Source organism: Lampris incognitus, chromosome 17 (assembly GCF_029633865.1).
Source record: "Lampris incognitus isolate fLamInc1 chromosome 17, fLamInc1.hap2, whole genome shotgun sequence".
In the NCBI taxonomy this organism is placed as follows: domain Eukaryota; kingdom Metazoa; phylum Chordata; class Actinopteri; order Lampriformes; family Lampridae; genus Lampris; species Lampris incognitus.
Window position 1 is genome coordinate 26321300 of NC_079227.1, and position 24488 is coordinate 26345787.

The 24488-nt window shown below is 42.5% G+C and overlaps 2 protein-coding genes and 2 long non-coding RNA genes across 5 annotated transcripts; 1 reads left to right on the forward strand and 3 right to left on the reverse strand.

Annotated features, from left to right (window-relative positions):
* Window positions 1–284: 284 nt before the first annotated feature.
* Window positions 285–3675, reverse strand: LOC130127086 (uncharacterized). The gene is made up of 3 exons (XR_008811797.1): window positions 3616–3675; window positions 1418–1537; window positions 285–358 (listed from the first exon to the last, which is right to left on the reverse strand). It is a non-coding gene; the product is annotated as an uncharacterized LOC130127086 (long non-coding RNA).
* Window positions 3477–17417, forward strand: dhx32a (DEAH (Asp-Glu-Ala-His) box polypeptide 32a). The gene is made up of 12 exons (XM_056296642.1): window positions 3477–3854; window positions 5034–5227; window positions 6126–6504; window positions 8698–8937; window positions 9676–9769; window positions 12561–12710; window positions 13867–14058; window positions 14266–14403; window positions 15373–15563; window positions 15752–15942; window positions 16230–16390; window positions 17298–17417. The coding sequence occupies exons 1-12, from the start codon at window positions 3579–3581 to the stop codon at window positions 17339–17341; spliced, it is 2250 nt and encodes a 749-aa protein (XP_056152617.1). The 5' UTR covers window positions 3477–3578; the 3' UTR covers window positions 17342–17417.
* Window positions 17418–17573: 156 nt separating this feature from the next.
* Window positions 17574–24166, reverse strand: bccip (BRCA2 and CDKN1A interacting protein). 2 transcript variants are annotated; one of them, XM_056296643.1, is made up of 7 exons: window positions 23969–24166; window positions 23715–23789; window positions 23506–23586; window positions 23290–23379; window positions 22947–23134; window positions 18463–18631; window positions 17574–18119 (listed from the first exon to the last, which is right to left on the reverse strand). In XM_056296643.1, exons 1-7 carry the CDS (start codon window positions 24107–24109, stop codon window positions 17949–17951), a joined length of 915 nt encoding a protein of 304 aa, XP_056152618.1. In that variant the 5' UTR covers window positions 24110–24166; the 3' UTR covers window positions 17574–17948. The 2 variants fall into 2 exon arrangements, with proteins under 2 accessions (XP_056152618.1, XP_056152619.1); XM_056296644.1 differs by having other exon boundaries at window positions 23925–24064.
* LOC130127085 (uncharacterized) lies at window positions 19639–21489 on the reverse strand. The gene is made up of 4 exons (XR_008811796.1): window positions 21355–21489; window positions 21190–21260; window positions 19931–19983; window positions 19639–19835 (listed from the first exon to the last, which is right to left on the reverse strand). It is a non-coding gene; the product is annotated as an uncharacterized LOC130127085 (long non-coding RNA).
* Window positions 24167–24488: the final 322 nt, after the last annotated feature.

A 24488-nucleotide genomic window follows, 5' to 3' on the forward strand; every position in this document is an offset into this window, starting at 1 on the left:
CCTTAGTCTTACTGACTCCTGGCATTCTCAAGGGGCATCCAGCCAAACAGTCTTTTACTTTCAACCTGAGTAAACACTATGTTTTATCAAGATTTAATCATAATAAAACTTTGGCTGCAGCAAAAAACCTCAACAACAAATCCATCAGAGCCTCTACCATGGTATTATTACATGAATCATGTGGATTCTTTACCTAAACTCACCTCCAACCTGACAGTCCTCTCTGGCGTGTCTCATGACTGCCATCTACAGTCCAATGGAGGGTAGTACATCCTGCTTTGTCCTGGCACGTCAACGCTGCCTATACTCTGGGGTACCACCCATTTCTAAGTGGTCTTCAATGCACACTAGCATCAGACTGTCCCACAAAAACAGAAACGCAGCCATCACAAGAAAAGTGTTAAACAACAAGTTGTGTAGGAAGGGGGGGGCGTTACAAAAGCTTCATACTTAGTTTCCCCAGTGCTATTCTTCATGGCCACATCTGCCCCATTTTGCACCAATTCATTGGCCAAATTAGGTGCAGAGTGAAATTGATATTTCACCTGGCCATTCATCTCAGCAATCAGGTGGGGTGTGCAGAACAAAGGCCGAAAACATCGCTTTAACGGGGACCTCAGGAGCCCCTCTCCGGAGGGATTGTCTGTACTCACAATAACTGCTCTCTTTGAAAACTGGAAGAAAAAAAAACTTCTGTTTTTATTGAATTGCCTTACCTAACACCTAACATGATCACTACATAGCCACAGGCCTACAATGAAGAGGACGGTGAATCCCTTACTAGGACGGTCCTCATTTTCGGTTGCTCACACTGTATAAGTCAGTCTGGGTAAGAGCATCAGATAAACATCCACAATGTAAATGTAGGCTAACTGTAAAATTTTAATAATGCTCTGCAGACCTTTTTTTTCTGACAAAACCCCAGGACAAGTAAGTAGACCTGTAAAATCCTCTCATTGTTGTCATAATGGGCGGCATGGTGGTGCAGTGGTTAGCACTGTTGCCTCATAGCAAGAAGGTCCTGGGTTTGAGCCCCGGGGTTGTCCAACATTGGGGTCACCCCAGGTCGTCCTCTGTGTGGAGTTTGCATGTTCTCTCCATGTCTGCGGTGGGGTTTCCCCCACCATCAAAAAGACATGCATGTTAGGGTTAATACTCCTGTCTGTGCCCCTGACCGAGGCATGGCAAGAGGAACTGGAGTTGGTCCCCAGGTGCTGCATGGCGGCTGCCTGCTGCTCCTAGCTACACAGCTAGGGTGGGTTAAATGCAGAACATAATTTCCCTACGGGGATCTGTAGAGTATATCAAAATCAAAAATTTAAAAAAATAATAATCAGAGAGATGAAGCCAAGCGGGTCTGGATCACTGACATTGACTGCTCACCGATCAGAAAGGACATTGTTTCTTCCTCACATACTTAAATGAGAGGATGGTAGCCCTTGTAGCTCGACTTGCGTCATGTGCAGAATGCAAGCCAGCTAATTTTCATCATCCAGCACGATTGCCTGGTGCAGGTTCTTTCCATTTAGTGACTCCACTGAAACAAACAAACAAAACAACAAACATCAATGTATGCAAATGATACTATTGTCCTCGAGGTAAAGCAGAGAATCTGAATGAAAGGCGACATCTGCAATACATTATTGCAAATGGATGCATAGTTGCAGTGGAAACTGATATTTCTTGACTGCAGGGGATTCTTCTTAAAAGAAATGAATTCAGACAGACTGCATTTATACAAAGTGTTTGGCTCTCAATATGTAAATGTTTCCCTGCTTCTTCTTTTTTTTCCCTTCATGTGGAAAACAAAACAGAATTCATCATCCATACAAGTGACACTGACATGGAAAAAAAAAGAAACATGACTGCGGTATAATTTTTTTTACTCTGTTGGCCTGCATTTCCAAGGTCACCCATTGAAAGCGAGACGTTAATGTGTTTTGAAGGGATCCCTTCTTCTTCTTTTCCCCCCATGTTTCAGCACATCCCGGCTGAGCTTCTTTGTCCACAAAGGCCCAGTTCAATTCACTCCAATAGTGGGTCACTCGTCCAACCAGTGCAGCATCTGAGAGGTTGAACGGCATCATTTTCACACATTAGAGGAACATTTTCATTTCCCCTGTTTGGCCGTTGATCGTTTTGAGTGCCAAGAGGAATAGTGACTGTTTCTTCTGTGAATAAGACACAGGTGAAAAATCATTCTATTGAAACACCTTTTTGGGAAATCTTCATCTATTGACTCACATTTCATCCATTCTCAATCAAACATCGCAGACAGCATGTCTCCAGTAACCTGTAAAAAAAATGACTTTTGCCACCATGAGGACTTCAGAAGTGGTGGTACGCCATAGCAATCACACGTTGGCTTGGCAAATGACCACATCTTCTACCCCGTTTCACTTAAACACGTTAAAACGTGGCTGTTTTTGTTCAGCTCAGCAAAGACATACATTTTCCTACTGCCACCCTTAATCACACACGCCATCAAGTTGCCACCAGTCATGCAGACAGGAAGTGCCCAGCTACCTCTGGACGAATGGTCCAGGGATGCTGAGATTTGGGTTGCACGTACATCCATTCATGGATGAAGAGTACTCCGGTTCATATTGTAGTGAATTCGGGGGACAACGCAACCACAGGAACTGCCGCGGCCGGGACGCGAACCCGTATCGCCCGCACCGCAGGAGGCATCGCTAACCGCTAGACTGAAGGGTCAGACCCGCGAGCCAGCGGCCAGCGTGTCTACTAATCCACGCACGTTACAATATACTTCTTGTCACATGCCACTATTCTGATGAAGACGCAAAAGGAAAAACCACCTCACTTAGCTTAATGAACTCCCTTTATTTATATAGTGTGTCTAAACATGATAACACGGTGCTTCACGTGAGAAGATAGTCAGTCAAATTGCTTAGTAAATTAGTCATTAATTTGAAAAAAAAATGTTGCTTGATGTTTGAGATTCAAGGTTTTTTATACACGAAAAGTTAAAGTGGATTATTTCTGATTCCGGCCCAACTTTGAAGGAATGTGTGGACAACGGGCGTAAACAATTATCTTAAGTACACTCATTCAAGGATATGGGTCTCTCTCTCTCTCTCTCTCTCTCTCTCTCTCTCTCTCTCTCTCTCTCTCTCTCTCTCTCTCTCTCTCTCTCTCTCTCTCTCTCTCTCTCTCTCTCTCTCGCTCCCTTTCTCTCTCTGTCATTGCCACCATCCACATGACCGTCATGTGTGTGAGGCAGTTCTGAACACACATCTATTATCTCTTCCGGTTCCGCTGCCAGAGGCTCGGGATAAACGCGCTGGCCGGTCGTGTCAACGCACCGCTTGTGATCCTGCGGCGTGCAAACCCAACACGCGTGTGTAACCCAGCGCCGCCGCGCATGCGCAGGGGCCACGGTTTTTTTTTTAATCTCGCCCGGGCTGAACTTTGAACTCTTCCCAAACCATTCTTCGTGGATAGCTAAAATAGATGAGTGCCGTCCGTTAATCAAAAATAAAAGAAAAATGATCGGGCAATTGACGGGTTTTCATCAATGAACGACTGCCAAACAACTGTTGCGCTCACCTTCGGACATGGCAGATGTGCGTCTCATGTCGGAGAGAGATTTACCTGAAGAGGACATTTACCCGGAAACTACAGGAAGTCTGGCAGAGGACGCGTTTGCCTTCGGAAATGATCTGGAGTTAAATCCTTTTGACGGATTGCCCTTTTCTTCGCGTTACTACACGCTACTCAAAGAGAGGAAGACCCTGCCGGTATGGAGAGCCCGGACACAGTTTGTGGATTCTCTGATAAACAACCAATTTGTCGTTGTTTCCGGGGTGGCAAAGACTGGGAAAAGCACACAGGTGAGATTACGTGTTCGGTCTTTATGTAACCCCAGTCCTCCTCCAAGTAAGAGAGGAAAAAAATATCGTCTGCTTGCTCTGGTGGAGGAAACCTGCCAACATGTCTGCGAATGATTCATGATAGAAATAATAAGATGTAAAGCCTTTTCATCGTAGGAAATTCGTGCAGTCTAGTTTTATTCAATCTCAAACGGAGTGGGGTTTGAGGTTTTTCGAAATGTCTGGGAATTCCCAGTGTAATACAACGGGGCTGGCCAAACCATCGCTCATCTAAGCATGTCAACATGGAATCCGATATAAGTGCTTTTTCAGCCTTGGGTACAGCAGACCTTTATGGTATAGCTGCTTTCCACAGGATCACCTTTTCTCTGTTCAGTGATACTTTGGCTGTCTTCAGATTTGACCCAAATACCACTGCATAACCCAATCTGTGTGACTTGCAGCAAATTGTCTGTGTCCCCTGCCCAACCCAGCTGTTCATTCTGTGAATAAACCAGAAATGTGAGTAGCAAGCCTCCCCTGACTCCGTGCAAATGAACTCATGCTTAAAGAAGATCGTGTTTCTTTTGTCCACGTTTATTATATAGGCTAGGTCTGCTGCAAAGCACTACCTCCCTCGCAATTTTAATATCCTTTTGAAAGACGGAGAATAAACTCTAAATGTATTTCAGTATGGTATTCTGCTTCATGCAGTACGTATCCGCTGTGCCCAGAAATGCATGTGTGTGCCTGTGTGAACAGGTTGCCCAGCTCAGCAGATGCTGTTTTTTTGTCTCTGTGAGGCTATCCAGCCTTCATCAGGCCTGCCTGCCTGATAACCAGGCAGCACAAAGCCTCTGGCATGGGGGTTAGGGGACCTCCTGCTGCTAAGCCCTGATCCGTTGGAGCTGCCACATGCTGCAGAAGCAATTTTGTATTATGAGTGATAATACCACAGGATATCCCCCTGTCACTGTTTGTTATTCTGTTTGTTTACACTTAAAACCAATTGATGCAATCCTGAGCCAATCCTCTCCATTGATTCGTAAGTTGTTTGTGACAATGTGCTTAAGTTAATTCTCTTGTTTGTTTTTCCAAATGCCAAGGTCGGCAACGTTCAGGCTTTAAGAATGCATGTACCTCAAATCGCTTACTGCTAAATGTTGTATGAGGCGTTTCAATGACAGTGTTGCATTTCAGATCCCTCACTGGTGTACTGAGTTCTGCCTCTCCGCTCAGTACCAACATGGCATGGTGGTGTGCACCCAGAGCCTCAGGCAGCAGGCCATAGATCTGGCCCTGAGGGTGGCTGACGAGATGGACGTCAACATCGGACACGAAGTAGGCTACACCATTCCTCTGGAGACCTGCTGCTCCTCTGACACTGTGCTGAGGTCTGTTCACAAACTCCTAGCTGGCCTCACGTGCCTGCAAAATAGCAGAGAGAATGACTGTTGTGAGAACTACACTGTGGCCAACCACAGCAACATGCATGAATTGCATGTTCATCTCATCAACATACTCTTTCACACATATGTGTACTTTGCCATAGCTCTACAAAATTGCACATTTGTTTTGGCTACCCTAGAGAGAACCCCCTGTGCAGATGCTGCCTCAGCAAAGATGTGTGTGTGTGTGGGGGGGGGCTGTATCAAACATGATGATGTATGGGGCGTTGGATCCAATGCCCTTCCCTTACATATCATGTGAGCCATTGTCAGATGCTGTCGTGCTGGACATCATCTGAGGGATTGTAAAAGAGGGGGATGGTATCTCATGTCGGTGGGGAAAAAACCACTAACAACACTTTAGATAAGAAGTCAGTACTATAAAAGAATGTTAAGTGTGTGTGTGAGTGAGTGTGTGAGAGAGAGAGAGAGAGAGAGAGAGAGAGAGAGAGAGAGAGAGAGAGAGAGAGAGAGAGAGAGAGAGAGAGAGAGAGAGAGAGAGAGAGAGAGAGAGAGAGAGAGAGAGAGAGAGAGAGAGAGAGAGAGAGAGAGAGAGAGAGAGAGAGAGAGAGAGAGAGAGAGAGAGAGAGATGTAAATCTAGGGCTGGGTGGTGCTTGCAGAATATTTTCATTCAGTCAACACTTGGGATTCAACACTCTTTAAGTCACTGTCACTTCTCACTCTTTACTACTTGCCCTTTAACATTGCCTATACCCATAATATTGGACTCATTCAATATACTATACATCAGTTTTCACCGCATGGCCTTGAGTTGATTAAACACCTAAAGAAAAAAAACTTCCACTATGACCACTGAGCACTTTGCGTTCCCTTTTGGCACAGATTCTGCACCGACAATATGCTTCTCAGAGAAATGATGTCTGACCCTCTGCTGGAGCGCTATGGGGCCATCGTCATCGACCAGGCCCATGAGAGGTCGGTCAGCACAGACCTACTGTTGGGTCTCCTAAAGGGCATTCTGCTGCAAAGGCCCGAACTCCGGGTGGTGGTCCTCACTGTCTCACCCATGACGGATAAGCTGTTGAGCCACTTTGGCAGTGTGCCTGTCATCAGTCTGGAGACCGAGTGCCTGGCTGAGGTTGTCTACAGCGGTAACAGCAGCAACAACAAAGACTATTTCTTTTCGGCGATGAGGCTTGTGCTGGAGATCCACCGCACCAAAGAGGAAGGTGATATCGCTGTGTTCTTGGCCTCGGAGCGGGTGAGAAATTTGTTATGACATTTTTGATGAGGAGGGTTTCATAACAACTGGTTGTTCACAGTTGATTCTTGACGTTTTATTTGTTTTATCCCGGTTTGCAAAATGGCACCGTCTGTCTTTTTTGCTTACTTGTCACAACAGAATACTGTTCCCTGACGGCAGTCTGACAACCATAGCCTGACAAGCAAAGTGGTTTGTTGTGATGGCTGACAGTTTTTTTTTTTTTATTTAAAATTGTTGTCTGTCTTGCTGTGCATTGCATGGGACTCAAACTTGCCTAAAGGGCCACTCATTTAGCTGTTTTGTTGATGTTTAGTACAAAAAGATATTTTTTCCCAAGGATTCTAGGGAGTAATTTGAGACGGAACAAAGTTTTATGGGCATCCCGTGACCAAATGCGAAGCAATGGACACTAATAAACAAAATGAGGTCATCCATGCAGCTTTGGTTACTAAGAACACAGACTTTCATCTTTGCCATTCACCATAATAACCTCTGTGGCTATGTGCTCTCATGCATCTGGTATGACAGTCACACATTCATCCTCTCTCGCTCCCACTGCTGCAAAACAAATCTTAATACAAATCGAAATTAATAATCTATCTTATTTCTCATAAAAATCATCTGTATACAAGTACAAAACTGATGGGACAAAACAGTTTTAACTGTGTATGGTGTAAATGGATAATTCCATTTTTTTACAACCTGGGTTTTATTTTCATAGCTTTTACCATCATGCATAGCAGCTATGATATCTTTCATTGCTAGCTTCGTTGTGGACATTTTGGATACAGGATCACTGCTCGACACAGTTTTACAATGCCGTCTTATTGGGCATGGGAACATGAGCATCAAGACTTATTTCATGTACAATTTAACCCAGTTAACTAAACATGTATTTGGAAGAGAAAACCAACGTGCAAGTCAAATGATGGATTGCATTGCTGAGCTACTTCCTGGATTGACCTACAGGAATGACGAGTCCACACTTACACTGAGCAGTAGTAGCCATCTAAACTGCCCAACCAGTGCAATTGAGAAGGCCAGACAATGGGAAATTATGTGCACAGTCTAAACTGAGGCACAATTTTTTTTTTTTGATTTAAATCTCTCTCCAGCGGTGGTTTCGTCTCCAATATCTCCAAAATGAAGCCAGTGAGTAGGGCATCTGGGTAGCATGGCAGTCTATTCCGTTGTCTACCAACACAGGGATCGCCAGTTTGAATCCCCATGATACCTCCAGCCGGACATCCCTACAGACAGTACTTGGCGAAACTCCTCACTGTCAGGTGAAAAGAAGCAGCTGGCGACTCCTCATGTGTCGGAGGAGGCATGTGGTAGTCTGCAGCCCTCCCCAGCTCGGCAGAGGGGGTGGAGCAGTGACCACAGCGACTCGGAAGAGTTGGCTAATTGGCCAGATACAATTGGGGAGAAAAAGGGGGAGAAAATAATTTTTTTAAAATTACAATTTACAATTTCCTTTAGCAGACCGACCAGATTTAGCAGACTGGTAAATGGGAAGATGGTGATGTGAATTCACATTTGCGGCAGCCTCATCCAGTACCGTCCATGCAGTGTCTTTGTCTGCATCTGGGTTTGTGTCTTCATTTGATGGCTGGGGGAGCTGGCAGTGGATCAGCTGGGAGAGCATGGTCTGCTGTGTCCTGTGGGCCCAGGGACCACGGCCCTGCCCAGAGCTGCGCCCGAAGAGGTAACGCCGAGGGCAGTCTGACAGGATGCAGAAGCGGGGGCAGGCTAAGCTAACTGCTAGCCCATGCAGACTGGCAGTTCCGAAAGTCATCCTGGCGTTCGTTCTCTTGGACAGTGATTTTTTTTTTTTTTTTTTTTTAGTTTGGATATATATGTTCTTGTACTTCTTGTAGTTTTTGGATATGTGTTTTTGTCTTTGTGTTGTACTGTTGTAGGCTGGGGGAAAATATATTTCATTTCATTTAATTTCATGTACGCAAATACATGAAATAAAGTGACAAAGTGTTCCTGATTCCTGAAATGATATCATAACTGATGGCAAAAAAGTCAAAAACAAGACCCCAGGTTGTAAAAGAGCAGAATCTTCCTTTAAGTCTGATTGAAGCTGGTTATGATTCTGTCGAATCTTAGGCCCAGGTATTGTTAATCTTTTTAAGGAAAATCAAATTGTACCTCTCATCCTACTGTATGTCTCTTCCACAGGAGGTTGAGTGTGCCCACAGTATTCTCCAGAAAGAAAGCACCAGGCTTGGGGCAGAGCTGGGCCAGATGGTAACTATGGTCTTGTGTCCAGGACCAGGAAAGCCGCTACCCATACCTGCAGAGGGACCGGAGTCCAGGCGGTCCAGGAGGGTCTTCCTCTCTGCCCAACAGGGAGAGGAAGTGCTGTGGGCCATGGACTCTGTCAACTTTGTTATTGACACCGGAGTTGAAAAAAGACTGGTTGGTTATTCTGTCCAACAAGCGGCATGCACATTCTGTATGGCTAGCTTTAATTGCTTACCTTAAAGCTGCTTTGAGGAGTTTTTCACTCATTATAAGTCTCATTTAATTATGATGCCTCGATATAACTGACATAAGCAAATGACACCATCAGCAAGAAGGTTACAGTTATTTCAAATGCTTGTCTCGCAGTCAAATTCCCCACAAAATCTGAGGATACTGCTCACAGCACACACACGTGATACCTCAGAATCATAATCGTGTTTATGGCCATGTAGGTTTGCACATACATGGGATTTGACTCCAGTTTCGTGGCTCTCTCAGTGTACTTAACATAGAATAACAACACTACAACACAACAATCTTCTGATATACACAAGGATTGACTTACTATACAGGCGAAACAAGAGGTGATAAAGTGCAATGGTGCAGAGACTATATCAGTTATATATACATAACCACAATTAGATATTCATTATGTCATCACTGTATGTCTTGTAAACAACTTTTTATCCAAATCACTACTACATCTCTCACTCTTCTCTTCAAAACAAATGCACAAGCTACCCCCGGGTGAATGTAAATTTTTGTGACAATGAAGACATTCTTCCATGAAACACCACCGCTTTTATCTACAGCATTGCACAAAGTCAAAAAAATCCAAAGCTGCTCATAGCATCTTTTTAAAAAAAAGAGTGCTATATTGATATTGAGGGTCATCTGCTTTGTTCCATTCAGGTGTACAATCCAAGAATAAGGGCTAACTCGGCGGTAACGCGACCTATTAGTAGATGCCAGGCAGACATGCGCAAGCAGCTGGCTGGACCAACAGGTATGTGCTGTTTCCATTACTCATCCATAAGGCTGGACAACACTTCTAATGGGCTGATTCAAGACACTTGTATTCGCTAATAAATTGTATGTATTTGGAATGTCTATTCTGATGTCTACTCAGTCAAATCTAGAGAGCAGCAGTATAGGATCCTGGGATTTTCAAAGATGTGATGTTATAGGTGTGGGGGGGGGGGGCCTAGTGAGCCATTTTGAACTATCAATCTTTTAATGATTAAGCCCTGAGTTTGGATGAGTATGCTGAATCGGTCACTGGCTGTTAGATTCTGTGTGGATAACTGTATCCCAGTATGGACTATTCGCTCCTACCCCAACCAGAAGCCTTGGATTAACAGCAACATTCGCCTGAGGTTGAGGGAGCGTACCACTGCTTTTAAATCAGGAGACAGGGAATGCTACAAAAAAATCCAAGTATGACTTACGGAGAGCTGTCAAAGCTGCGAAAAGACAATATAGGGACAAACTGGAAGGTGACTACAGTGGCTGTGACTCGCGGCGCATGTGGAGGGGGCTGCAGGCAATTACGGACTATAAATCTAAATCCAGTGTGGATATTAACACCTCCGCCTCTCTCCCAGATGACCTTATCAACTTTTATGCCCGATTTGTAGCTCACTACTTGGACCCAGTGACAGCAGCACAGTGCCCACCTGATATAAAGTCGATCTACAGCTGACAGAGGCTAATGCGAGTAAAACTTTTAAAAGGGTTAAGGCTCGTAAAGCTGCTGACCCGGACGGCATCCCTTCCCGTGTCCTCAAGGCATGTTACATTCAGCTATCAGGTTTTTACTGTCATTTTTAACCTGTCCCTGTCATTGTGTGTGGTCCAACTGTGTTTTAAGAAAACCACCATTGTGCCTGTGCCTAAGAAAACACCTGTCCCTTGCCTTAATGATTATCGAGCCGTTGCTTTATCCTGTTATTATGAAGTACCTGGAAAGATTGATAATATCATATATAAAATATAACATTTCTGCTACCCTTGACCTACTATAGTTTGCCTACTGTTTCAACAGATCTGTACATGACGCTATCTCACTTGCTCTGCATATTGCTTTAGTACACCTTGAAAAGAAAAATACCTATGTCAGAATGTTGTTTATTGACTACAGCTCTGCTTTTAATACAATTGTACCATCCAAACTGGTGTTGAAACTCAGAGGTCTTGGTCTGGGCAACTCGATCTGTAATTGGCTATTTGATTTCCTGACAGGCAGGCCCCAGACTGTGAGAATAGGTAAAACATTATAATCTACAGGGTGCCCCGGTGGCTCACTTGGTAGAACACGAACCACATAAGGCGGAGTCCTTACTGCAGTGGCCTGGGTTCGAATCCGGCCCAGGCCCTTTGCTACATAGCATCCCCTCTCCTTCCCCTGCCTTTCCTCTCTCTCTCGACTATCACTATCAAATAAAGGCAGAAAATGCCAATAAATAAATAAATGAATAAAAAAAAATATATATATATATATATATATATATATATATATATATATATATATATATATAAAAATAAACAAAAACGGACTCATCTACATTAGTTCTTAGGACCGGTGCACCTCAGGGCTACTGTCTCAGCCCCCTACTGTACAGTCCGTTTACACATGACTGTGTTGCCAAATATGACAAAAATAGCATAATTAAATTCACAGATGACACCACAGTGACTGGACTAATAAGGGACAGTGACGAGAGAGCCTACAGGAAGGAAGTGGAAGATTTAACCATATGGTGCCATGATAACATCCTCTCTCTAAATGTCAGTAAGACAGAAGAAATCACTGTTGACTTTGGAAAGGTCAGAGAAAATCACATTCCCACATCCATCAATGGTTCATCTGTTGAAATTGTGGACACTTTTAGATTTCTCAGTTTACACATCACGGACACCCTCACATGGTCTCTCAACACCAATTTCATCCTGAAGAAGTTACAGCAGAGACTATTTTCTGAGACGTCTCAGGAGTTTTGGTATGAGTACCAAAACTCTTATGAACTTTTATGGCAGTACCATGGAGAGTGTGTTGACAGTGTGGTTTGGCAACCTGACTGCTCAGGACTGCAGCCTGCTTCAGAGGACTATAAAGAAAGCAGCAAAAACTATTGGCATGGAACTATAGCTTCATAATATTTACACCACTCGCTGCAAAAGCAAAGCTCAAAAACATCATTAAGGACACCAGCCACCCTGCTCATGTTCTGTTCTCATTCCCGCCATCAAAAAAACATTACCAGAGCATCAAATCATACACCACCCGTTTCAGTAATAGTTTCTTTCCACAGGCAATCAGGTTGCTGAACAGCTGATGCACCCATATGCACCTTACATTGTTGTGTTATCATGTACCATATATTGTGTATATAATGTATAAATTCACTGTGTACATAGTCTGTTCTTTTTTTGGGGGGGGGTGGCCTTGTGTCCCTTGTGTTAAGGACGAGAGAGCCAGAGCACAAGAATTTCATTGTATTCTATATACATATGACAATAAACTTGAACTTGAATATAGTTCACTGGAATGGCCAGCTCATTAGGTACTATAGTTTTCAAGAAACCCAAATGCTTGTTTTGTTTTTTTTGGGGGGGGGGGGTTGCATGACAGATCAGGTGTTCAGGTGACTTTACACAGATGAGCTGCAGCTAGTAAGCTGCCTGGACTGTGGCCAAAGAAATGCTGTTGACCTCCTGGACAGTGGCAAATAAGCTGACAGAACGAGCCATGTGCTTGAGTGAATTTAGTTCCAATTTTTTCTTGTTTTCTTTTCCAGGTAAATGTTTCTGTTTATATCCAGAGGAGACGCGGCTCCCTGCAGCGATCCCTCCCCAGATCCTGGAGTCCAACATCACGTCGACAGTCCTCTTACTCAAGAGGATGGAGATAGCTGGCCTCGGACCGTGCGACTTCATGGACAGACCAGGTTAGCCAAATAGCCAAAGAACCTGGGGTGAAGATTAGAGGAGAAATTACTCATGGGGCACATGACTAACCTTTTTATTCTAGGGAAAATGGCTCCCACTCCAAAACAAAGACATTGTTAAAGAGACGGGAGGAGGCACTTTTGGCACAAAGTTGTATAGATGGATCTTCATTTGTAGTCCTAGGCTGTGCTGTTTGGGCCCACTGAGCCATACTTTAGCTGAGCTGACAAGGCCGTGCCACTATCCATTGTCTGTACGCTGACCAGCCCTAGCATGGACCAAGTGGTGCAGGCAAAAACAGGCAAGCTCATTAAAGATTACACAATGTGTCTGGTTAGGCTAGCACCAGACTGGAACAATGACTAGGTTGTGTTTAAGCCAAATTTGCTGTAATAAGTGTCTGCGTTCTTACAGTACATAATCTTTTTAGTGGTCGTTTTGCATTCTCACCGTTAGAAGTATGTGAAACTAAACCTCAAGTATAAATGATGTGAAGCGAAGGGTAAATGAAGGAAATATTTTGTGCATTTGTAAAGGTCAATGACGCATTTGTCATCCATGATTTCATCTGCCACAAAAAAAAACAACAAAATTTTGACATTCATCTAGAATTTAAGAGTCTAATGTCTGTGTGCAGCGAACAGACTCCTTCATGGTCTATTTTCTTCTGATGCTTGGATAGCACCTAGAAGAAATTATATTTGTGCAAAGACTAGTATGGCTCCTGCTGTAATTTTAAAGTCATTTGAATTCTACCCTTTAAAAAGGTCTTCTTGGTAAGAAATACATTTTCTGACTGGAAATCAAATATGATAAAATGCAGAATTGTTTTTCTAATCTGCTTTTTTTGATATATATTTGCATGGTTCGATTTTTCTATGCAATCAAAAAGTAGCTACTCCCACTCTGTCTTCACATAAAAATAGATTTATTGGAAACTGCTTGTAAATGAAGACAGTGTGCAGGACTATATTGGATTTTTTTTTTTTGCCTGTCTTTGCCATCTACTATCCTCCAATGCACTTCTCCTACAATTAAAGGTGTACAAAGATAATTCATTAATTCAAGAACTACCAACTAAAATGCACCTTTTTGTTTTTAATTTTTACACCTTTTTAAACAAGCTGTTTGTTTGCTCCCCATTCATTCATGTAGATCCCGAGTGTCTCATGCAGGCCTTGGAGGAGCTGGATTACCTTGCAGCTTTAGATAACGATGGTAATTTATCTGAGATCGGAATCATCATCTCAGAATTCCCCTTAGACCCTCAGATGGCCAAAGCTCTGTTAGCGTCCTGTGAGTTTGACTGTGTGAGTGAAATGCTGACCATCGCAGCCATGCTATCAGGTATGTATGTAACATGATGAAAAATGTTTTCTTAATCTGTCCCCGACCAATTGTTGGACTGTTGTTAGGTTTACCATATGGGCAGCGTCTCAGTAGGTTGTGCAGTTTTGGAAAGCTAAAGGTTCTCCCACATAATGAACCAGATTAACTTTGGGGCGAGTGGCTTGCTCCAACAATGCTGACCCCAATTGACTCCCTGTCTCCTAGCGCCAAGCTGCTTCCTGGAACTACCTGATGGCCTGACCTCTGAGGCGGTCCAGTGGCAAAGAAAGTTTCAGCATCCAGAAGGCGATCACTTCACCCTCATAAACATCTACAATGCTTTTATACAAAGCCAGAGAGAGAGTAAGTTACGACTACTTAACAGAATTTTATTTTCAAATGTGCTTAAGTACTATTTTGTCCCAGTGACTTATCTCTACTGATGTGGTGATCACTGGTTTTAGTGCTGTAACGTATGACAGCACTTCAAATTAAGCCTTCGCAGTGTTTATTACATAAAACCTTGTATTAGCAAATAAGTACAGAACTGTCTATCAAATGAGAATCTAATAGGAAAATTAACATAACTAGGACAAATAACGTTGTTGTGCTATTAAAGTATTTTCGTTTTGTTACCAATCACCATGAATTAATTTGCTCACCATTCTTTGTTTCTATCCATTTAAATATATATCATTAGTGAGGAATAAAAATAAATAAATCCTGACAGTTAAAAAAATTCATGTGGGGTGTCCTGGTAGCATAGTGGTGTATTCTGTTGCCTACCAACACGGGGATCGCTGGTTCGAATCCCCGTGTTACCTCCGGTTTGGTCGGGCATCCCTACAGACACAATTGGCTGTATCTGCGGGTGGGAAGCCAGATGTGGGTAGGTGTCCTGGTCGCTGCACTAGCGCCTGCTCTGGTCGGTCAGGGCGCCTGTTGCGGGGGGTGGGGGGTACTGGGGGAAATAGCATGATCCTCCCATGCGCTACGTCCCCCTGATGAAACTCCTCACTCTCCGGTGAAAAGAAGCGGCTGGCAACTCCACATGTATGGGAGGAGGCATGTGGTAGTCTGCAGCCTTCCCCGGATCGGCAGAGGGGGTGGAGCAGCGATCGGGACAGTTCAGAAGAGTGGAGTAATTGGCTGGATACAATTAAGGAGAAAAAAAGGGGGGGAATCCCCCCCCCAAAAAAATCATGTGACGTTAATCACTGTGGCCCATTAATTTTATTTTAACCTTAGGGCAAAATCTCAAGCCACATCTGAGTTTGCTCAGTGTTTTAAGCTCGACTCAATCCACTGTGTCAATGTGTGTTATTTTCTCAGATCTTAGTGTTGATAAGTGGTGCCAGGACTATTTCTTGGACCTTTCTGCCCTGAAGACAGCCGATGCCATTAGGTCAGAGCTGACGGATATCCTGAATAGGATTGAGCTTCCCATCTCAGAACCCACCTTCGGAACCAAGACCAATGCCCATAACATCAAGAGGGCACTGTTATCTGGATTCTTTATGCAAGTAAGTTCAAAGGTCATTTTTTTCTAATGTAAGAAGCTTAACTATATTCAGAGATTTAAATGTGATGGAAAGGGAAATGATATACATGTTGTGCTTAAGAAAAACGCATGCTCTTAAGATTTACCGATCGTTGTGCAGCACGTCTGTAGAGGTAGTCTCGTCATTTCACCGCATTTCCCCATTTGTAGATCGCTCGAGATGTTGACGGGTCAGGGAATTACTTCATGCTGACACATAAACACATGGCCCAGGTGCACCCTTTCTCCAGCTATGGGGCCAAGGCTCACAAACTGGGATTGCCGGAGTGGGTTGTTTTCCACGAGTACACCCTGTCAGAGAGCAACTGCATGAGAACCGTCTCGGAAATTTCCCCTGAGGTGTAAGTCTGCGTTCTGAACCGCATATGACATTTTTCTTTCAGATAAAATAACTGAACCAGCGGATTCTATCCAGATTATGTTTGAGTCCACTGGGTGCACGTTGCTTTATCTCTGCCCTAAGGGATTGTTTTCCTTATTTATACTTGGAATGTATACCTCATTTAAGATTTTCAGACTCGGTGTGCACCAAAGTAGACTTCAAAAATATGTGATGTTTTTGCCAAGCAAATAGTTAACTAAATTAACTATTTTTATTTTTTAAACCTTTGTCGTTTCCTCATTCCAGGTTCATTCAGATGGCACCTCAGTATTTCTTCTACAATCTGCCCCCTAGTGAGAGCAAGGATATACTGCAAAAACTCTTGGATCCAGATGAATCTGAAAATTGCAAAGACATAGAAGAGTCCTCAACAATCACCAGTGATGCCAACAAAGACTGTGCAGAGGGTGTGCAATCATATGACAGATGCGTGATTCAATGAAGCAGTCCAATTAAGCAGTTTAAAATGTGACAAACCTGTCTTTTGTCTCTTCCATGTCAGCGCTCTTGTCCCCTACTGATAGCTGGCTTTTTAATGATACGACGCTTACCAAGGATTTTTAATGGCAATACACTACATGGCTATAAACTTGGAGAGGTGGTCATGTGTAATCCACACAGCCAAATCATCATAGCATAGCACAATTTCACAACACAATTCTTAACTGGAATGGAGAAGGGGCCTGATCTGCAAAGGACAGACATTGTCCCTGAAGTGTGTTGACATGTTAATGTAATAACTGCATCGCTGTCAAGAATTCACTTGTGTGCAGAGAAGAGGTTTAGAATCTGAGTGGGAAAGAAACCTTGAAAAACAGTTTGTACCACTCGCTTGAAAGTAGAATGACGGTCTTGTGTTTATTTCTACCTCCTGTTCAAGTCCCACCCAGCAGCACTGCTCTTCTACTGCACTGGGATCCTGCCAGCAGCATAGGACGCTGGGCTATAACAATATTTGTAAATATTAACTATGAATAACAAGTGATGTAAAATGCAGAGATGCTCATTACATAGTCACAAAATGTTATTTCACTTATTTCTGTGGTGTTGGCACTTGGGAACGGTCAACATTGAATCACTTTGCTTGTTTTGACTGATCAACTGGGTGATAGAGAAGCACAACACAGAACTATTTGGGCAAATGTACCATACTGAGGAATGAAACTAGGAGAATTTAGATGTCGAAAACTACCAAAATTTGGGAAGACGTGTGTTTGACCTGTAATGTCGTAAAAATTCACTGCCTGCCTTGCTTCAATGTCAATGGCAAATCATAAAATATTCTAAATGCTAACGGGCTTTTTATTATTGCAGTAATGTCACCGGTGAGGAACCTGACAGATGCCAGATGTTTGTAGAATCAGCCCGGAATACCCTCAGTCACATTTTCCATCTCCTTTGGTTCAAACATCACAAAGCTAGTAATGGGAGAAAATGGTAATTTTAAAATGTAAGTTATTTAACAATGCTGAAAAGTTCCTTCTTTTGGTGCCTCAGTATTCAGTTATTGGTTCAACAAGAAAATAACCAATTTTACCCCTCCCCCTGCTGCTTTGAGACATCCGTTTGATGAAAAGACACAAAATGAGGTATATTTGATATTCTGGTTTTATAGAAATGTTTGTGAAGAAAACATGATTTATACAATGGGTAATGATTTGGGGGTACATTTCATGTTCAGTTGATACACAGAAGTTGTAAATATTTCTCTGTATTAACTTGGTGATTTCCTTCTAGATCGTGTGAGATAATGCTACCGTTTCTCAAAACTAAAGCAGAAGCATCATTTCCAGCCCGACCAAGGGAACCACTGCCACACGTGGCATACACATGACTTACTGCTCAGATGTACAGTGACGGCAACAAGATTTACTAAAGTCTTTTGCAATGTGTGTACTGAACCATTTCCCAGAGTCCAATGTTCTGAGGATGTACATGTGGTTTTTATACAATATGTTCAGATGTTCATATGGTTAAATATTCTTTAAGCTTATCCATGATGGCAGGCATTCTGTCTGCTGGTATCAGCATTACCGTCCGGAACGGCTTCATGGGTACATCGTCAAAAGACCACCTGCCACTCAAACAAGAGTCTGCCTCTTCCTGGACAGAGTAGTGGAACTTCATGGTAGCTTGCTACAACAACAAAAACAGGAGACACTTAAGTCTATAAATGTTTGAGGAGAGGTAACTTGTCAGAAAATATTCTAACTACTTTGAATACAATTAAAGCTGGTAAATTCTGGATCTTTACCGCTACCCCTGTGAGATTAAAATGCAGACTCTCAGTTCAATTTTAGGCTAATTTCAGTCTAATCAGATGACAAGTAAGGAAAGAAAAAAAAAAGCACATTCACTTTTTGCATCTAAAAGTAAAAAGCTAAAAAAGGAAACGGGTTGTTGCCCAAATTGAAACACAGCTTCAAGTTTATCTTGCATTGCTGCAGTGTCATTACAGGCTTTAGTTAGTAAACCTTACCTCATCGAAGAACTCTTCCTCAGCGTTGACAAACATCACTTCGTCTTTGGGAGTTCCTCCTCTGGCCGAGATGCTTTTGGTTGCCTCTTTACAGGTCTTGCTGATCATCAAGCAGTAGTGACACCTTCCACTTGGTTTATTTGTCCTTTGAGCTTCTGCCATTTCCTCTCTGCAAAATAAAATATCGGTTCATTGGTCTGCACTCAAGGCTTTCCTTGCCTACTCCTTTCAGAAGTAGTTCTCATTTCCCATGATATTCACCCAACTTAAAAACAAAAAACTTGGTTCTAACTTTTCAGAGTACAAGCTCAAAAACGGCCCTGTTTCAGAGAGTGGGTTTAGTGAAAACTCTGGAGTTAGTTGTCTCAGAGTTGAAGGAAACTGGGTTTTTCGGGTTTCACAAAGCCAGTTCAGCTTAACTCCGAGTCGGTTATTATGGCAACATACTCTGTGACGCTAACCTGCTCGCTGGCAGGTTTTCTTCAACGAACTCTTAAGTTTCTCCTCTTTAGCTGAAGCCTGAAAACAGGACGTGTCAGACATGGTGTCCTTTTCTTGAAGAGCCAGTTGATATTGAAGCACAAATACGCCGCAGGAATCTCCATCGGGATAGGGTGATCAGATCCCGCTTGGAGGTTTTTATCGTTCTCTGATCTGTTTCAGCGTTACCATTTATAATCAATATTTTGTCTCCTCCAGTTGCAACTGAAGATTTAAACTGTATCCTTGTTGTAGTATAGGAGAGTTCGATGGTTACCCGCTCGGTGACAGAGGGTATCCCTGCCAGCCCCATTTGCTGACCCCTTACCCTGATCCTGGCCTGCAGCAACATTATAAATTTGGCTCACTGCAGGACACGAGCCAGGGTAGAGATGACTATTGGGATACTCAAGGTCCAGTGCCTTCATAGGATCAGGGTCACCCCAGAAAGGGCATGTGACATTATTGCAGCATGTGTGATTCGCCACAACACTGCCACAATTAGAGGAGAACAATGTCCTACTCAACCAGTGAATGATGCTGATATCGATCCTGACAACTCCACTGATGCACGAGATGGAAGAGCAGTTAGAGACACAATATACTACTATCATTTGTGATTCACCCATCACCTCCCCAGTGTCAAATGAAGACAATAAGCCTCTTTTTATGAATTCTTCTTTATTTCCTGCAAGTGCAAATGCAGTACATGTTATTATTGTGTTATGTTGTTAAAACATCCACCTATGGGCACCTCACCCATCTTTAACTGATGTTCCAGCAGCTGTATTTCTATTTTTGTCTTTTGCATTTGCAGTCTTATGCGGTCCATTTCTAAATTAGATTATTAAATTTGCTTTTAGGTACACCTTGTACAGCTGTTTCACAGGGAGCTAAAGGAACACACAAAAAATGACAATGAATTTCACAGTGCCAGGACTACTTAGTGTTATTGCAAATCATGCGCCAGTGCTAAACAACGTCTTACTGAGGTAAATTGTGCTGTGGAGGTAAACCATCTTCCTCATTGTCAGCATTGTTCTGTTAGAGAAAAAGGTGCAAGTATTATTATGGTACATCATTATCATCAACTGCTAGATGTTATTTTTAAAAGGTGCAAATCTCAATAAGCCTCTATGTATCTTCCCTTTCTGTGGCAGCTGACAAGGTGTCCTCATCATCCTCCTGTAATGACAATTAATTTGTGTTCTACTCTGACCCATTATGAAAAATCTGGAGTACTACAAGTACTTACAACTGCATGGAGGTCTGCTATGGCAGAAGTCTCCACCAGACAGATTACACTATCAGTAACTGGTAGAAGATTAGACGGTTACATTTTAACTTTACCTAGAAAAGTGCCCCACCTAATTTGAATTGTTTTACAACAGTGTACAGGCCACATCACTGTTTTTCAACTATATAACTCGGAGTCACCTCAAAATAGATTATGATGTCTGAAGGACACCTAAGAATCAGAAAAAGTAACAAGCAGTCAATTACAAAGAATTGTACCGTTACAAGAAAATCAGTGTGCAAGTTGTCTGAGATGGATGGGTGGGCATCACTGAGCTAACACCGGCTGGCAAAAGGATGAAAGTACAGATCATTAATTTTAATAATTAACCTCTTATGTAGGCCCTTGTGTCCTAGGGGTTGGTTGGGTCGGTTGGGTCAGATGAGCTTCCTTCCGAAATGCCTTCAGCAATAGGTCACCCACCCTTGATAAACACTGTTAACCCTGTTTACTGTTGCATTGCTTTTTGTTGGCTTTGTTCTCCTCACTACATGTTGTATTTATTTGCCTTATGTGTTCTGTGGAGTGTTTGTGTGTTTAAATGTTGCCGCTGCTACACAACAATTGTCCCTCTGGGGACAAATAAACCTACTTGACCTAGTTGACTGTTTTGACTGAGGGCCATCTCTTCAGCCTCCGAGTGGTAGAACGCCACCTGTTTTTCGGGCCTCAGCCTTTTTTCTATTGGCTTTAACGGAGGTCAAATTTGAACATATCCAGTAAGCACAAATTTGGAGACTTGTGTGTATAAAGGTATTTAGGTGTTGCTTTCAAATAGAAAATATTAAATACTGGCAGTGTTGGGATGGCTGAAAGTTTACTTTTTGCTTAGAACATTTTACTAACTACTTAAAAGATATCACATGTTGAATGTAGCCACTAAATACTGTTTAATTAGATAGAGTAGGCTAAACAACATCACAATTGCTTGTAATGAAATTATACCTTACCTGTTTGAACTATATTGTTATATTTCATCTTCAGTTGGTGCCAAGTACATTTTGTGCCTGTTGGGTTGCACCTGCATAAATATTAAACACGCACGCACATATATAAATGTTGAATAAGTGGAACACTCGAGATACAACCCCCCCCCCCCCCAAATTAATACTCACGCGTTGACTTGGTCAGCAATTTTCTGCGACGCCAGCTCACGTTCTTTTTCTGCTGCTCCTGTATTGCTTTTTTTTCTTAAATATATATACTCGTATTCTCCATACGTATTCATTAATATTTCTAACTCCAGTGGGATGAAGTAGGGGTAAAGTAGGACGATCTTTTTTCCTCCCTGGTTGCCATGGTGAATCATAGTATAGCTCCTTTGAGGATGGCTTTTTATGGTCGTCACGCACCGCTTAACTCAAGAGTGAACATACTCGAGCTGATTGAACTACCTCAGATCAGCTGTTCTGAAACCGAAAACGCTAGTTTGACAGCTCGGAGTTAGTCAACCCAGAGTTCAGGTTTAAACTCAGAGCTTGTTAGACCTGCTTTCTGAAACAGGCCCCAGGATTTAAGCACAGAGTTTACAAAAGGAGTCAAAACAAACCAGTACTGCTTGAATCAAATGAGACCAAGGCAATGCAATAGTAACTGCCCTGATTAGAAGGGTTCATCCACAGTGCAACTCCCAGAATGCAAATGGTGCAGTACCCAAGAGATAGAACATCCTATGGAACTTCCAACTAAGAAGAACCCCATCATGCTGCTGACAACTTTCCCTCATTGCTAAGGAAAATGTGAATTAGAGATTTAGTCTTTTGGAAAATGTGAATTAGAGATTTAGTCTTTTTACTGCCCACATACAAGAGGGAATCACTTAATGCATTTATGTCGTTTCAAAATATTTGCCGAATTCTATCAAAGTATCCCATAACTCAACCAGTTAAGATGGAACCAATCAGACCAATTAGTTTTACAATGAAAATTATCGTTGCAACTTTGACTGTCCAATGTGTTTTAAATCACAAAACCGCCACAGAAAGTGTAAACAAATGGTGCACAATATTCGTTTCCTATTATGAAAATTAATATTAAAAATAATTATATTAATGAATAATTAGTTAATATCTATATATTATTGGATAATATTAAAAATCTTTTAATGTATTTCCATTGTTTTCTTGGAACTATAGAGGCCTTTTGCCTCCAATACAGAAAAGTTGATGATACTAACATACAATTTTAGGAAACATGAAGGTCAAGTTAATTTGACTTCCTTTCTCTCCCAAAATGTGACACAAATCTAAAAAAAAAAGAAAAAAAGCAACCAAACAATTTTCGCAGTGTAAGGATTGCTTTAAGTGTGATCTTGTATGATTATGTGATCTGTTAAAGGGTTTTTTTTAATCGAGCTGCTCCTTATCTGATGTGAGGGTCAAAGGACAGGATGTTGTATTGCTATAAAGCCCACTGAGGCAAATTTGTGATATTGGGCTATACAAATAAAATTGACTTGACCTGACTTGACTTACACATGCATAACCAAACCATGAATGATAAAATTCCAACACCTGCATTGCAATGTATTTACAATGGACTAATGTCAATTCTCTCAAGTGCAATGAGCACACTACTGTTGACGTATAAAGATTCCACCCATTCATTACATGTGATCCCAGACTAAGTCGAAGTGTCACAAGGGACCAGTTCCTTTCCTAGTCTGAGACATGATGACTTTGAAAAACAAGAGAGATGGAGGACTCACTGGAGCTGTTTGTGTAGTGGCAGAGCAATCTGGGGGGGTACGTTGATGAAGCGTTCACTCAGCAGCAATCCTACGGGTTTGCTGGTGTCATTGAGGATCTGCTCAAGCTGCTCTGTCGTACTGTGGGGACAGTTCTTCTCACACTGGTCTATGATCAACTCCTTCACCTCCTCCACACACTGGACACCCTAGTACCAACATCAGCCACACACACACACACAGGATCAAACCCGTCCAATAGATGCTACACATTCGTTTTCATGGAAACTGCTGCATGATTACTGGCTTGACAGAGGACTAGTCGGCATGTTTCATTCAGGCTGGGACTGGCCAGCAGCGTTACCTTTCGCTCTGTGAGGTTAAGCATGGTGATGAAACCAAACACCTCATCTGGGTCATCATCGTTGTCGCTGTCCTCGGGTACCTCTGCTTGCTAGACAATAACAGTACAGGAAGAAATGAATAAGCGGGAACGCTGGCAAAGTTTAAAAGTATTATATAATGGGATGAACAAATTTAAATACAAAGTCATCAGTGAGACGTTACAAAAAAAACTTACCTTAACGACACTGCCGATATGATTCTGTTGAATGATGAGATCAGTCAGCTCCGATGTATTTACATGGGCCTTCAGGAAGAGCTGTGAACGTTTTATAAGTGGCACCAGTGAGACCTCGTTGTAGCCAATAACCATACATGTTTGCACAAGTTCATAAAACGACTAGTAAATGTCAATAACGTCAAAACAAATATCAAAATACGCCGAACCTGTTGCAGGAGTTTCTTGATTCCATTGAAGTCGTTGCCTGAGATGGTATGAGCTTCGAAGTCCACGACGACCTCCTGGTTGTGACATTATAACAACAACGCAGAAAACACGGCGTTAAACGGCATTACGGTACCACAGGTACCCTTCATTCAGCTTAGTAATTGTATTTCCGGATTGGGCTAACTAACGTGGGTTTCTGGTTAGCTAACCTGCGAGGCCATGCATGCAGCGAAAGGACAGTTTGGACGCTTACTTCGTTGATTTCCTCGTCCGATGCATCGCTGTCCTCCTCTCCGGAGCTGTCGTCGTCCCCCAGGTTTTCGTCAGGGCTGTTTTCACTCTCTTCGGGATTTTCACCCGATCCTATCGCTCTCTTTTTGGCTGAAGATGCCATGCTGCATTTACAGACCACGCGTACTCCACCGAAGGGGCGGGACAATCGTTAAAGGTCAGTTGACGCAAACAGAGAAATTAAGCTACTGTTGCCGCCATGATGGCTCAAAATGTACTGCCGTTCGAGAGCATGTAAGCGGCTATAGGAACCAAAATGACGGTTTGTTTCTGCGTTATTAAATGGAATAAACCATTTTTTATTAAACGGAGGACATATAATTTATTGTACAAAAATTAAAGTTTTGTCAACGAATAAATCTTTTGGTCATATTCAAGGATCAATATAATTACTGTTTGTGGTTCATTGGATACATTTGTATTATGTAGCCTATAGAAAACAGTACAAATGCTCAGTAATTTAAACCTCTCCCCCCCTTTTT

Coding starts and splice junctions, on each gene's coding strand:
- dhx32a (XM_056296642.1), top strand. CDS start 3,579: ATGGCAGATGTGCGTCTCATGTCGGAGAGAGATTTACCTGAAGAGGAC. Junction 5,228..6,125: donor TCCTCTGACACTGTGCTGAG/GTCTGTTCACAA, acceptor CTTTTGGCACAG/ATTCTGCACCGACAATATGC. Junction 12,711..13,866: donor CGACTTCATGGACAGACCAG/GTTAGCCAAATA, acceptor TCATTCATGTAG/ATCCCGAGTGTCTCATGCAG.
- bccip (XM_056296643.1), bottom strand. CDS start 24,109: ATGGCATCTTCAGCCAAAAAGAGAGCGATAGGATCGGGTGAAAATCCC. Junction 23,587..23,714: donor TCAAGAAACTCCTGCAACAG/GTTCGGCGTATT, acceptor AAACGTTCACAG/CTCTTCCTGAAGGCCCATGT. Junction 23,135..23,289: donor TTAACCTCACAGAGCGAAAG/GTAACGCTGCTG, acceptor TGTTGGTACTAG/GGTGTCCAGTGTGTGGAGGA.